A 13,601-nucleotide genomic window follows, 5' to 3' on the forward strand; every position below is an offset into this window, starting at 1 on the left:
AAGCTTCTGCAATATCAGACCACAAAGAAAAGGCAGTAAAAAAAAAATAACAAAAATGAATCTATGTACATATATGCATGACTGGGACACTGTGCCGTACCCCAGAAATTGACACACTGTAACTCACTGTACTTCAATTAAAAAAAAAAACTAAAATAAATAAATAAATAATTTTAAATAAATAAATAAATAGAATAACATAGAGGTCTGCAGACACAAAAAAAAAAAAAAAAAAAAAAAAGAAAGAAAAAAGAAAAACAAAACAAAAGGCAGCAGACTATGTCGGACCCTCTTGATTTTTGCCCGTAATGCAGGTGGTGAACCCTAAGCTCACTTGCACTGCAGTCCTTCCATTTGTTCCAGCGGCTCATCTGCCCAGTGAGAATGGAGGCCGCGGCAGCCCCCTGGGGTAGGCTGACCTTAAACTTACCAAGCTTCAGATGTGTGGCACAAAGATCCAGCCTCTAACTGCTCAAAAATACAGATTTTCCTTTCTTCTTTTATTTTGCAAAGATGGCTTTTTGGCAAATAGCCTCATAAGGCTATTAGAAATAGCAGAAATCCTTTGAGAGACTGTCACAGTCCTTAAAACGCCTTCTCCGAGACCTGCTGTCCCTGTGCACACCTAGTCCCCCCAGGTGTCGTGGTGACGTGGTCCTCGCCCTGCCTCTCTGGCTGGAGCAGACTGAACCGCGGGCTGACGCGCGATCCGTGTGGACTGGTTACACACAAGAAACTGGATTTGGGAACTGTGGCCTCTTTTCAGTCGTCGTTTGGACTGAGGGCCTGCAAGCTCAGTGACAGCGGCAGAGGGAAGCTGCGAAAGCCAGTCTACAGATGGCAGCGTGTACAGACATGCAACCGAAGGCACAACACAGAGCAGGTGAGACAGAGATGGAGAGAAGACGGTGTCATACCCCTCCCGGACCACTTCCCACATCTCATTCCCATCCCACCACGCCTTACATCCACCCCTGCGCTTGGGTGTCCTAAGGAACACCTTTCTCCCTACAGTAAATGCCCTAGTACTGACTTATTTCATTCGTGTGTGTTTGCTGACACTAGAAAGTTAAAGAAATCATTCCAATCAGGGATTAGATGACAATTTCAATTTGAAGATACCATGGTCTGCTTTTACAAGGAAGCCGCTGACCACAAGCTGCCTGTAACTATCCACTCAAAGAGGTAAAATTCGTACTGCAAGAAAACACACATTCTGGCAGCTTTAGGGAAAAAAAAAGTAGGCGTGGAAAGTATGAAGGAAAAAACTGCCAACGGGCCCAAAATTTACCTCTTTGCTAAACAATCAAATTTTAATTATAGAAAAAATTTAAGCAAAAGCAAAATATTATAAATTATACTACTGGGTTGCAAACGGTTGAAAATGGAAAGTCAAAAAATTTAGCTGTTAAAATACATATATATGATGTGTCTGTGTATATGTATATATACATACACCTACGTATATAATGAGATTCACGTATACAAAGAAACATATACACTGCATACACACATTGCTTGAAACTCAAGTGTTTATCACTTTAAAAATAAAGATTATTATTCATACATTATCATCTGCACAGTAAGTCTAAATATGTTGGTTTAGCAAATTCTATTTACCAAGTAGGAAAATCGTATTATAATTATTAAAAGAATAAGCCTCACTTCTTTCAATTCTTGCTAAAGTCAGCATGTCATGTCTACCTGAAAACCATAAAATGTTAAATAATGAATGCAGACAACTAAATTAATGATATTATAATTCAAAGAAAACAAACAAAACCAGAAATCACTAATATATTTTATAATTAAATCATAAAATATGATCCCATGCTAAAAAAGGGAAGATTTAAAAATTTAAATATGAAGAGCTAAAAATAATTTTCTTAATTTAAAAGTGATATTTAGGACAGGCATTTCTCCAATTTGAGTGTTTTCTTTTTATCTTAAAGCAGCCTAGAGGTAATAAAAAATCCCACTTTTTTCACATAAAAATCTAATTTATCATGATAAATATAACTTAAGTGTTCCAATATAAAGGCAGTAAACATTTTGGAGAAATTTTTAAGATGGCAAAGCTTAAGAGCAGACAAACAGGAAATGAACGTTCTAGTGATGGGACAAAAGTTAAGAAACTAAATGCCAATCCATCATTAATTTACAAGTTAATAAAAGTTTCCAAGTTAACGGTGGCAGTGAGAAGTTCCTACACTTGTGGAAAACTCTCTCACTGAAAGGCTTGTTTGGGGGCATACAGTCAGCACCCACCACCAATACTCCGCAGGGAGGCAACACTCACATATGGAAATGGACCCTTAACAGATGGATAAACCACAGAGAAGGCCCTTTGTATGTTATAAAAATAAGCCTCCTGAAGGCAGAGATTTTTTTTTTTAATGTTTTCCCAAAATACCTAGAATAGCATCTGGTGCATAACAGCTATTGAAATGACCGAACGCATGAGTCTCCTTTACACAGGCTGAGGTGCAGGGCAGCCTCCCTCCCTGGCTGGCTCCCCCGTTCCTAAAGACACAGGAAGCACTTTAGGGCATCTCCACCGCTGCCGCGTCTGCACGTCCACGGAAGCTCCCTGAGCACCAGCGCCGGCTCCTTGTCCGGCGCTGCCCCTAACTCGGTGTGAGATGTAGGGAAAGTGACTGACACTCTGGCCACCGACCTCCTCGACTGCAGGCTGCGGCGGCTGCAAGGAGTCAAGCTTTGCAGTTGCTTCCAGCGCTAAGATTCTGGGACTATAATCCACTTGCGAGCTCCTCTTAAGAGCTAGTTTTCTAAGGCCACTTAAAGCATGATTTGGTGTATAGCAATTTTGCTTCCTTAAAACCTACAGTAATAAACAAGTTTATACTGTATAGCACAGGGAAATATACTCAATATCCTGTAGTAGCTTATGGTGAAAAAGAATATGAAAATGAATACATGTATATTTATGTATGACTGAAGAACTGTGCTGTACACCAGAGGTAGAAATTCAAAACATAGCTGATAAAATCTGCAAAGATGTAATATGTAGTCAAATCAAACACACATATACACACACATAAATATTCGTATATGTGTAGTATTCATAGATTCAAATACACATCCTCAACATTGTAAACTGACTATACCTTAATAAAAAAAAAACTTAAAAGACAAACCTACAGTAGCAAGATATTTGTGATGCAAAATCAGAGATACGTACAGCTATGGTTATGGACATCTTCTACTTTAGGACAATATTTTAAGGAGCATTAGAAATAAGCAGAAGATTTAAATATTTATAACAAACAAAATTTTAGGACAACATTTTAAGTAGCATTAGATAGAAGCAGAAGCTTTAAATATTTATAGCAAATAAAATATCTAATTTTAGAAAAAGATAGATATACATTACTTCATATTCTAATTTCCATAGACTACCTTCACGGTCAGATCCCCTGTATGAGTTTCATCTTATTTCTGGACTAAAGGAAAGCTGTGATTTTGCTCTCATCACTAAGCCACGCACACTCTGGGGCAGCCGCACTGTCTCTCTCCGCTCGCTGGACCAGGAGGACACGACCTGGTGAAGTACACGGAGAGGCTGGTACCCGAGCCACTGGGCTCCCAGGCCCCCTGCACCTGCCTGGATGCTGCCTGCTCACCTCCTTGACCGGAATCACGGATTTTCATAACATACGATAACAAATCGATGGGTCCAAAGCTGTTCCTAAAGAATTCACTGGAATTACACGATTTCAGAATTTGGGAGACAGGAAGGTAAACGACCTCACCTGGGCAAGCTTACGCCTTGCGAGGTTTTCCCCCTTTTCACTGTGTAACGTGTAAACTGGTGTGTACTGCACAGAACCAGAGCAAGTTCCATAATCTTCCTCGTTTTCCTGCACGTGAAGAAACATGCAAGTAATTACTTTAAAACACTCATTACTAAAGTTGTATGATTAAGAGACAAAGTATTGAATCAGATGCAAATAGCAAAGTCATGCTTGAGGTATAAGTTTAAAAGAAACTATTTAGGAAGAAAATGCATTCTTCTATACTATGAATTAATGATTTCCAAAATAATCTCTGATTCTTTTGAATAATCTGAATAAACTTTGTGTGAAGGGCATTCACTCTCCATCATCACAATGTGAGTTTTAAGCAGCATCTTCTCTCCAGAGGTAGAAATTCAAAATGTAACTGATAAAATCTGCGAAGATGCAATATGTAGTCAAATCAAACATGCATACACATAAATATTCATATATGTGCAGTATTCACAGATTCAAATACACATCCTCAAACACCATCTTCTGTAAGTGAAGAACACCCTTCCACTTAAAGTAGCTACTATTGGAACAACCCTGTAAAGCCTGTCTTAATTCTGCACCAAAGACCATCTTTTTTAAAAAAATTCTCAGCTTGAAGCGAGAATTTCAATGGTGATATCAAGGCAATCAACTTTATGAAAACATACGTCCTGTTAAAGCATCTTTGAAGATCTCGGTCGCTCGGTAATAAAACATGCGAACAATAAAGAGATTATTCAGTGGGTGCGTATAGCACGGCAGAGAGCTGCCAGAGGGCTTGTTATGAAAAATACATTCGTGAACAAAGGGCTAAGTATATTTCAAAAGTCATTAAGAACATAAATCTCGTGTGATTTGTAAAGTACAAGCTTCACACCAACGCGGGAAGCGAGGCGGAAGGAAAAGCCTGGACGTACCTTGTGTCTCAGCTTACTCTTCACTTCCTTTATCCCCTGCTTGGCGTGATTTTTAGCCTAGAAAATGAGAACACCAGGGTCTGGCTCAGCCGGGGTCCAGTACATGTAGAGAATGAGTGCATGAGATCTCACTCAATGTCAACTGCTAACCGGTCATATTATTTAGGAAAAGAACAAATGATAATCTGAAACTCGGTTTCAGGGACACGCACCCACTATTACACCCAAGTGAGGTGGTGAAAACCTGATTTGACTTTGTTTGCATGGAAATCAGACAGAGGCTAATAACACTGGGCCTTTTTACTAAAAAGAAAAATACCCACGAGTCAACCAGATCACTACTGCCCAGTCATAACCTGAAACTGTGACAAAAATAGGGAGGAAAAAAGTAAGCAGCTCGCAGTAATTTACCATTACTGGGTAAATGTTTGGACTTGAAGAAACTCAGGCAACTTTACAAAGTGCTTTTACAGGCAGACACAAGTTTTCATTGGCAGAGCTATCTTAATGTTGTGGCTATCTCATAGACAGCTTTTCTGGGAAAACGGAGAAGTCCTGTAACAATTTAAAGGCTGTGCTCACGTTCCACAGGGACTCTGGCTCCAGCATCCGAGCCTGTGAGGTCCTGCTGTGGTTCCGGGGGGTACAACTTAGCCAAGGACCACCTGGGACTTTCAGAAAAGCTCAACCTCTGTTGCACTGGAAATTCCCACCCAAAAGAGAGGAGAAATTCACATTTATTTGTGTGTTTCCTCGGTGTTCGTGTGTGGAGTACCAAGCGTGCTTGATCTCATTTAATCGTGACACCTCTGTGAAGTTAGTACTATCATTATGACATTTTACAAACAGAAAAGTGGCTCCGAGGGTGTAAGTCCGCATGGTCTAGAGTCAAATCCATGTCTAAATCTAATTTCTTCCCATCTCAAAGCAGAAGGAGAAACTAAGGGTTTAAAAGTGCATCCACTGAATCTAAGCCTCCCGAAAGAAAAGGCTTCAGGAGTCTCAGTCCACAGGCGTGGAAGCTCAGCACGTTCAGCCAGACTTCAGCCAGGTTCCTTCCAGGAAGAGTCTCCCCAGTCCCCTGAGGGGCGAGGGATGGACCCTGTGTCCCTCCTGCTAGTGTCTGCAGGGCGCAGCAGAGTATCCGACACACAGAGAAGAACGTAAGCTCTAAAGTCATCAAAATATATTGTTCTATTACTAATTCAATCACATCGATGTATTGACTGAGAAAGTGTTTGAAGATAAAATTCTTATAAACTAATGCCTGGAACATTTCTAGAAATACAGAATATATACGAGCCACTGAATTTTAAAAAAAGCTTGACTGAATACCAAAGCACCAACTCCTGCTGGTCCCCTGTGAGGGACACAGATGCACACAGGCACAGGGCTGAGACACAGGCGCCCACAGGCCCCACAGAAGCACACAAGAAGGAATATGCATTCTTTTTGTGTGGGGCTGGGAAATGTTTTTGAGGGGAAATAATACCTAAACTAGACTAAGTCTATAGGATGAATCGGTGTTTAGCAGGTGGATGGAAGCCAAGAAAAGGATGACCGCAAGCAGCAGGAATGGCTTGTGAAGAATGAAGAGGCAGAGAGGACATCTGGCGTTCCTGAAAGGAGCAGGAGCTGAGAGTCTGCAGAAGAGCAAGGCGGGGGATTCGGGGAAATGAAACAGGATGAAGGAGGGGCCACGCCCTGAAGGGTCTCGGTCATGACATTAAAGAGACTTTTATTTTGCTAATTATTTATTTATTGTGGTTGCTATTGATACTGGTGTTATTTTACTATAAGCCATGGAGCATCACTGAAGACTCTTGACGATGGAGAGTCAAAGAATCTTTGATGGAAGAGAACCTGCCATATTTTTAAAAGCGTTTTTCTGCTTAAGCCTCAAGTACCCAATGAGTATTGAAAATCTGGTCTCAAATGAAAGAATCAAATCTTTAAAACGGCATTTCATCATGGACTGTTTCAATCTGAGTGCAAAATTTTGCAGATAGCTTTGAAATAAAATGAAAAAACTTTCTAATTTTATTTTGGGGGTTAGTCTGATGGGTATGAAATGATCTCTGTGGGGTTTTTTTCCCCCTTAAAGGAGGCACTGGGGATTGAACTCAGGACCTCATGTATGCCAAACATGTACTCTGTCACTGGGCTGTACCCAAGCCCCCTGAAGAATCATTCTTAGATTAAAGGACATATCCTGTCTATGCAATGATACAATTTTAATAGCTGAATTTGCTTTGGTCAATATTAACTCTAATTTCTTTTAAAGCTTATTTAAAGGAAAACAGAAAATATTCTAGACTTACATGTCTATCATCTAGGGAAATGTTATAAATTTTTATCAAAGGATTTTTTTAATATCAAAAGAAAACTTACAAATTTATACACGGTTCGTACAGCGGGAGTTGCTTTGGTCACTGCTGTGTTGAACAGTGCACCTCCTTTCTGCAAAGGTAAAACAAACGTTATTTCTAAACATTTCCAGCCAGACTGTTCCGAAAACAAAGCATTATTAATAGTATAGAAAAAGAGCTTTATTCACAAGTTAAAGACCTGCAGAAGTTATTTCATGTTTAGTGCTTTCAAGCTTTTATGTATAGTACAGTAATTTCACACAAAGCGTGGACACTCTACTCTGTTCTTTCAGTTGGTGGAACACACCACTTAAAAATCCTTTCATCTTTACAGTCTAGGCAGACGTGGACAATAGGACCAGTATATAGTTAAAGCCTAATAAAAAAGAAATACAATCAACTGTTTATCAACTATGTGAATGTTGGCCAATAAAGTCTCAATCTGTCAAAGAGAGTTTTATATTTAAAAAAATCATATTAACAAAAGCACACCACCAGAAATGATAAAATTTCCCACCAAAACCTGCCAGGCGCCCTAACTCCCTGCTCGGGAACATCCCACAAAGAGACAGTGAAGTCTTGCTTTTCAAATCAAGCCATTTATCTCGAAATTGGGAAGACAAAAGATTCCATTTTAAAATTTTCTTTATGAACAGCAACAACTATAAGCATAAAATAAAAACACTTAAAACGTGAGAAAATATAGAAGCATTTCAAACACTGCCAATAAATATTAGCATAAATATAAACAGTCTCTTGAACTGAACATTTTCCCGTATAAATTAGAGTGAAAGGAAAAAAGACCCGAAGGCTTGTTATTTATTACCTTGACCGTATGCACCCACTGCTGATATGACCTCGAGCTGCCTGGAATGTACAAACACAAGATGTTGGGAATATTTGATCAAAACTAAATCCACAAACCAAAATTCATCAAGAGCCAGTATTTCCAGGATTTCGGTAGCCAAATTTTATTTATCTGCAATGTCTTAACAGAAGCAATTCATTGTAAGAACTAATAAATCGCTCTCTTAGGAACATCGTAACTAGCGTTTTTAAGAATAGATACTCCTTCCTTCACTCACATATGAAGATAACTCATTAAAGTATTCTATTTTCTTTGGTTTAATATTATTTTCAGAGGGAATAATATGGTCTCTCTCTTGAAATCCAAAATTTCTTACGTCTCAAACTTATTGTTCAATATTCATGCCTCTGTTGTTTTGTAAAAGTTTGGCCCTTTTATACAACTGGGTCCATTTGAAAAACTTAATTCTTGGTTCATTAGTGCTTCAACGCTTAAGACTGTGAAGTAAAACATGGTAAAACCTGGGTCAGATAGTAAGAGAGACTTCCTCTGTGTCACCTGGAAAGCAGTCACATCAGCAAGGAAGGGGGTGGCTCAGAGCTGGTACCCGGGGGAGAGACGGCCAACAGGGAGGCTCACCAGGAGTGACGTGGAGCCACGTGGCACAGGGGCCAACAAGAGGGCCCCAAATAAAGTGCTTACGATCACAGGGAAACATGTGGGGCAATTTAGGTAGATTCCTGTTAAAAAAAATTTTTTTAAGGCTGTCTCTTTAAATTTTAGTGCTTTTAAGATTGAAGGTTCCTACTTCTACAGAATTTATGAGACAAGCACATTATTCTTTGATAATGTGTTTTTTTTTAATGCTCTTTTTCTTCTCAAAAATAAATCTGAATGCCAAAAACATCCCTCAGTTTTTCTTTTAAAGTAACTGGACTAGGGAAATAATTGGCATTATTGAGAAAATTCTTAACATTGTTCTTATTAATCAAATAAGTGATTTTCTCACATTCAAAGAAAATATCTTTCTCACTTCTGCAAAGATTTTTCTCTTCAAATGTATCTGTTTGAATTCCAGTAATCTGCAGTTGCTTATCAAAAACTGCACATTGGTCTAAATTGTTCAGTGAGGCCAGAAAAATGCCACTAATATTCTAAAGTCAAGACCCTCCTCTCAGGTTGAGGCTGAGTGTCTGACAAGGGTCCCACGAAAGCAATCAGGAGTCACATGGGTTCTGGACATGGGGACTCGCAGGACTGAGAACAGCTCTGGGAAATCTGCATGCACTCACAGCCGTTAACCACAGCTCTGGAGTCAATGTGACCGCCCTGCACTGAACGTGTGAAGTCAGGGCCACAACAATTGTGGAGCGACACCAAACTCACATTCATCTGATCATAACCATGTGTATCCACAGCAAAAACAGTACATAAGCTGCCAGTGCAAAGGCACAGAAAGGGGGGAAATTCGATGCTTGTCTAAAATTCCCTGATTATTTCTGCTTAAAGGAAGGTAATGTTTTCTTCGGCTTCGGCAAATGTTGATTCTCCTACAGCGATCTTTCTAAGGGTTTCATGCCTAAAAAAATCTTCAGAGGCTACTCAACAGAGACAGGAATTTTGCCTGTATCCAATCAGCGCAGAGAGGCTTGAGTTCTGCTCTTGTTTACTGAGGGTCTCCCAGCTGAGAGGCTCTCTTATCGTAGCAAGGCAGTATTTCATCGTCATTAAAGCAGGAGCCCTGAAGCCAGGTGGTCACATGTTGAGTTCAGACTCTGCCACTAACTGCTGTGACCTGGAGCAAGTCACCCAGGGGAGCGCGGTCGTAAAAGCGAGGGTACCCCAAGCCCCGGAAGTCGGCTAATACTCGGAGAGGTCTTTTAAGAGCTCCTACCACATACTAATGCTCAGTGAGTACGAACAATTATCATCATAATTTTTACTGCAACTGAGCGCAAACAGGAAAGTTATCCAAGCGGACATCGCTGAAGAACAGCTCGGGATCACGGAACTTCTTCCTCTCAAACGTATTCCAGACGCCACGCGTCTGGAGCCGGCCTCCAGGAACTCTTCTTGGAACCATACACATACATACACACCTCCTCGTTAGTAAGAGCATCGCTAATTTTTATTATTCATCCTTTTCTTTCAAATCCTCAGAATCTTGCTTTATGTTCTTCTAAGAACAATCTCTATGCATGTGTAAGATAGTAACCTAAAATTTAATAACTAAAAAATAACACTTGACAGCCAGGCGTAACTTTTAAGGTGCTGCTGCACCTACTGAGATGAACACTTGTAAAACTGCTGCCTTCCTTCGGGATCGGTCCTGGCCGCCCCAAATTCAAATGAGAGGTCAAAGCTTTTTTCATTTTAAGAAAGAGCAACAAAGTGGTTGGCATTAGGTTGCACTGAAAACGCAGCAGTCTCTAAGTCAGATAACAACATATAAGCATTCTTCTCTTCTTTTCTAAACATTAAGACCTTCCATGGAAAGCGTGGTGACCCTCTGCCCACCAGAAAAGCCGCGCGCCCTCTACTGCGGACCACGGCTGAGACCGCAGGACAAACTACAGAAGGAGGGACGGTTCTCCCCCGGGACTATCACACGATGCCATCCTCAATTCCACACAAGACACCAGCCCCATGGGTCATAAAGACAATGAGCAGCAGCTATGCAAACACTGAGTGGGTGCCTCAAGCAGTTGGCAATATTCTGCTTGTCTGAGTTGGAAAGCAGAAAAGCCTTATTTTAACACAAAAGTTCATGGAAGCTAAATTTTAACCCATGAGCTGAGGAAAGCAAGGCGCTGAGTGACTCCACATTCAGCTCACTCGCTGAGTCAAGCAAACTGAGCTCCTCCCAAAGCTAAAAGCTTTCGGTGAGATACAGACTCACGTCAGACCCGTGCTTCTCTGAATGAGGAAATCCTCTCAATGATTTTTATGTTTCTGTGGTGCCAAAAGAAATCTTACTTACGGATGAAAGTAAACTGGGGAAAATTTGCAAATGAGTGCTTACTACTACTGGTCTTTTCGCATTCCTCAGTCCTAGCAACTATGTGCTCACACACAGACGAAAGACCCTTTCCCCCAATCAGACTTACAAGTAAGTGGGAAAAACTGCTGTCGCCCCAGGTGAAAACGAACACACCGGGGGTTTTTATTTATTTACTTCACCCCCAGTCTAGAGCAGCGCCTGGTGCAGAGGAAACACTCAGCAAACACTGGCCGAGAGACTGAGAAGGACACTCAAGGTCTCAAGCAAAATTCTCTGCCAGAGGAGGGACTCCGACTGGAACGCCATGGACAAAGCACCGGTCCAACTGTGAGTCACTGACTGCCTAGATACTGCAACACTGTTCGAATTATTTACATTTCAAACAATGTAACTGATTGATTATATGACAGTTAAGTACATTCAATAAAAATGGGATCTCGCCAAACTGATGTGTCACACACACAAAATTACACTCCTGCTTCCATGGCTTCCAGTGAGTGCTTGCTTTCCACCATGACAAATACAAGCACACGGGTCAGTGAACTGAAAGTTCTTCTCCCTAAGGCTGCAGCGGGCTGCAAAGCGCGGAAAAAAAGGACAGACTTCTACAACGACCCACTCGCTTAAAAATGCAGCTGTGGCAGTGCGGTTGGAACCCGTCTTTCAGGATTACGCTACAATCTACCACCTCAACTCGGACCTCGGCTCTCTAATTCCTGCTCAGTAGCAGACGTCACTAGTAGCTTCGTAGCAGAGGAAACCACTCAGGAGCAGAGGCTGGAAGACATCAACTGACGGCATTCCTGTGATATTCATTTACACTAATATTAAGAGATTATCCATGCAAACAATGACCAACTCACGAGACCATCTTAACGCCTGGAGTAGCAGATACGAGGCAAAGCAAGTTATGACCACAGCTCTTACAAGATGAAAAGCTGTATCTCAGACATTAGATGGTTAGGAGAAAATAAGTTGTTTATGAAGTAATTATATCAGACACAAGTGCAAAAACCAAGATAACTGTTATTCAGAGAGTGATGATCACACTGGAACTAGCATTTACCTCCACAGAAGCCACCGGAAGTGATCTCTTCTTCAAATACGTCAGAGAAGCCCCGCCCTGCGTTTAGCTTTGCCAGTCGACCGTCAATAAACTGAAATTTAAGAAGTGTCAAATATGTTAATTTTCATTTACTTCATAAGATTAACTGTTTACTTACATCAAAAATATTAATAGCAGATACTTATGAATTACACACATGTACATATACACACATACACATAACATTCTCAAACCATTGAAATAGCAGGTGCTCCGTAAATAGCAGCTAATTAGTTAAGTGACAAATGCATAGCACAGGCCACCTTCATTAACAAGAAATGACACAGCGGAGCGGTCAAGATCACAGGCCTGCTGCTCCGCGCCCAGCCTCTGCTGAGGGCCTGCACGAAGCCGGGCGCCACGCGGGCCGCGACCCGGCAGGCCGCATCCTCTCCGTCCAGACGTTGTGGCGCTGCTGTGAGCATCGCATCACATTAACACAGGCCCCGAAACAGCACGCGTCCAAGAAGCACCAGGCAGACTAGTTCCGAGACTGCTGTTAACTTCGCTCAGGAAAGTGACACTCCTCAGCGACACCGCCACGTCCTAACGCACACTAGAGGATTCTAACTATTTAACGATAAAATACACACAACTCTCACAACTCCAGGCATATGCATCGACCGCGTGGTCAGAGCTACAGCCGTGAACGTGAACGCAGTCCAGGTAAACATGTACTGACTCGACCTTTAGCGTAAGGTCATTTTAAACAGCATTTTTCAGCACTCTTAAAGAGACTGGGGTGGGAAACAGACTAGCAAAAGCACCTGGAGATCCTTTTCAAAACGCAGTACCTGGGGAGCACCTCCATCCTGTCTGCCCTGCTTCCTACATACACAGCGTATCAGAATCGTGGGGTTTTAAAAAATATCTTTGGGTGTTTAGTCTGCTGCCCACCTCAGGCACACATCACTGACGGGCTTCACATGCGTACGTGTTACCAGCACTTGGTTAGTGTTATGTTGTTAATCTGTGGCATCTGATAACTTGTATCTCTTTGATTATGAAAAATCTTAAAAGTGTTATGAGCTTTCTCCACTTACTATGATGGTAAAGTGTCATTCAGGCTCTCTCGCACAAGAGACAAAGGATAACATAAGAAAGATTCAAACGATGCTTGCCGAGTAGACTTGGAGTTTTGGGGATTAACCTAAAATGCTCACTTTTATCCTGGAATTAATCAATCCCGACCACAATTTTCTCAGCCTAAAAATGTAAAGTTTAGTTAAATTAAAATAATGTCACTTGTCTTTTAAAAACTTCTCAGCCTAAATGTCCATCAACGGATGACTGGATAAAGAAGGTGTGGTATATTTATACAATGGAATACTACTCAGCCATAAAAACTGACAACATAACGCCATTTGCAGCAACATGGATGCTCCTGGAGAATGTCATTCTAAGTGAAGTAAGCCAGAAAGAGAAAGAAAAATACCACATGAGATCGCTCATATGTGGAATTAAAAAAAAAAAAAAACAAAGCATAAATACAAAACAGAAATAGACTCATAGACATAGAATACAAACTTGTGGTTGCCAAGGGGGCGGAGGGTGGGAAGGGATAGACTGGGATTTCAAAATTGTAGACTAGATAAATAAGATTATACTGT

At 41.0% G+C, this 13,601-nt stretch overlaps 1 protein-coding gene across 3 annotated transcripts in view; it reads right to left on the bottom strand.

Annotated features, from left to right (window-relative positions):
* The window catches only part of DENND1B (DENN domain containing 1B), a 206,821-nt gene that overhangs the window by 25,852 nt on the left and 167,368 nt on the right, over positions 1-13,601 (bottom strand). For all 3 annotated transcript variants that reach the window (XM_064477293.1, XM_031438344.2, XM_064477292.1), the window contains 5 exons: positions 11,953-12,043; positions 7,904-7,944; positions 7,100-7,168; positions 4,709-4,765; positions 3,774-3,881 (listed from right to left, as the gene is read on the bottom strand). In XM_064477293.1, the coding sequence (XP_064333363.1) occupies positions 3,774-3,881; positions 4,709-4,765; positions 7,100-7,168; positions 7,904-7,944; positions 11,953-12,043 (366 nt within the window). The remainder of the gene's footprint in view (positions 1-3,773; positions 3,882-4,708; positions 4,766-7,099; positions 7,169-7,903; positions 7,945-11,952; positions 12,044-13,601) is intronic.

Source organism: Camelus dromedarius, chromosome 21 (genome assembly GCF_036321535.1).
Source record: "Camelus dromedarius isolate mCamDro1 chromosome 21, mCamDro1.pat, whole genome shotgun sequence".
Taxonomy (NCBI): Eukaryota; Metazoa; Chordata; class Mammalia; order Artiodactyla; family Camelidae; genus Camelus; species Camelus dromedarius.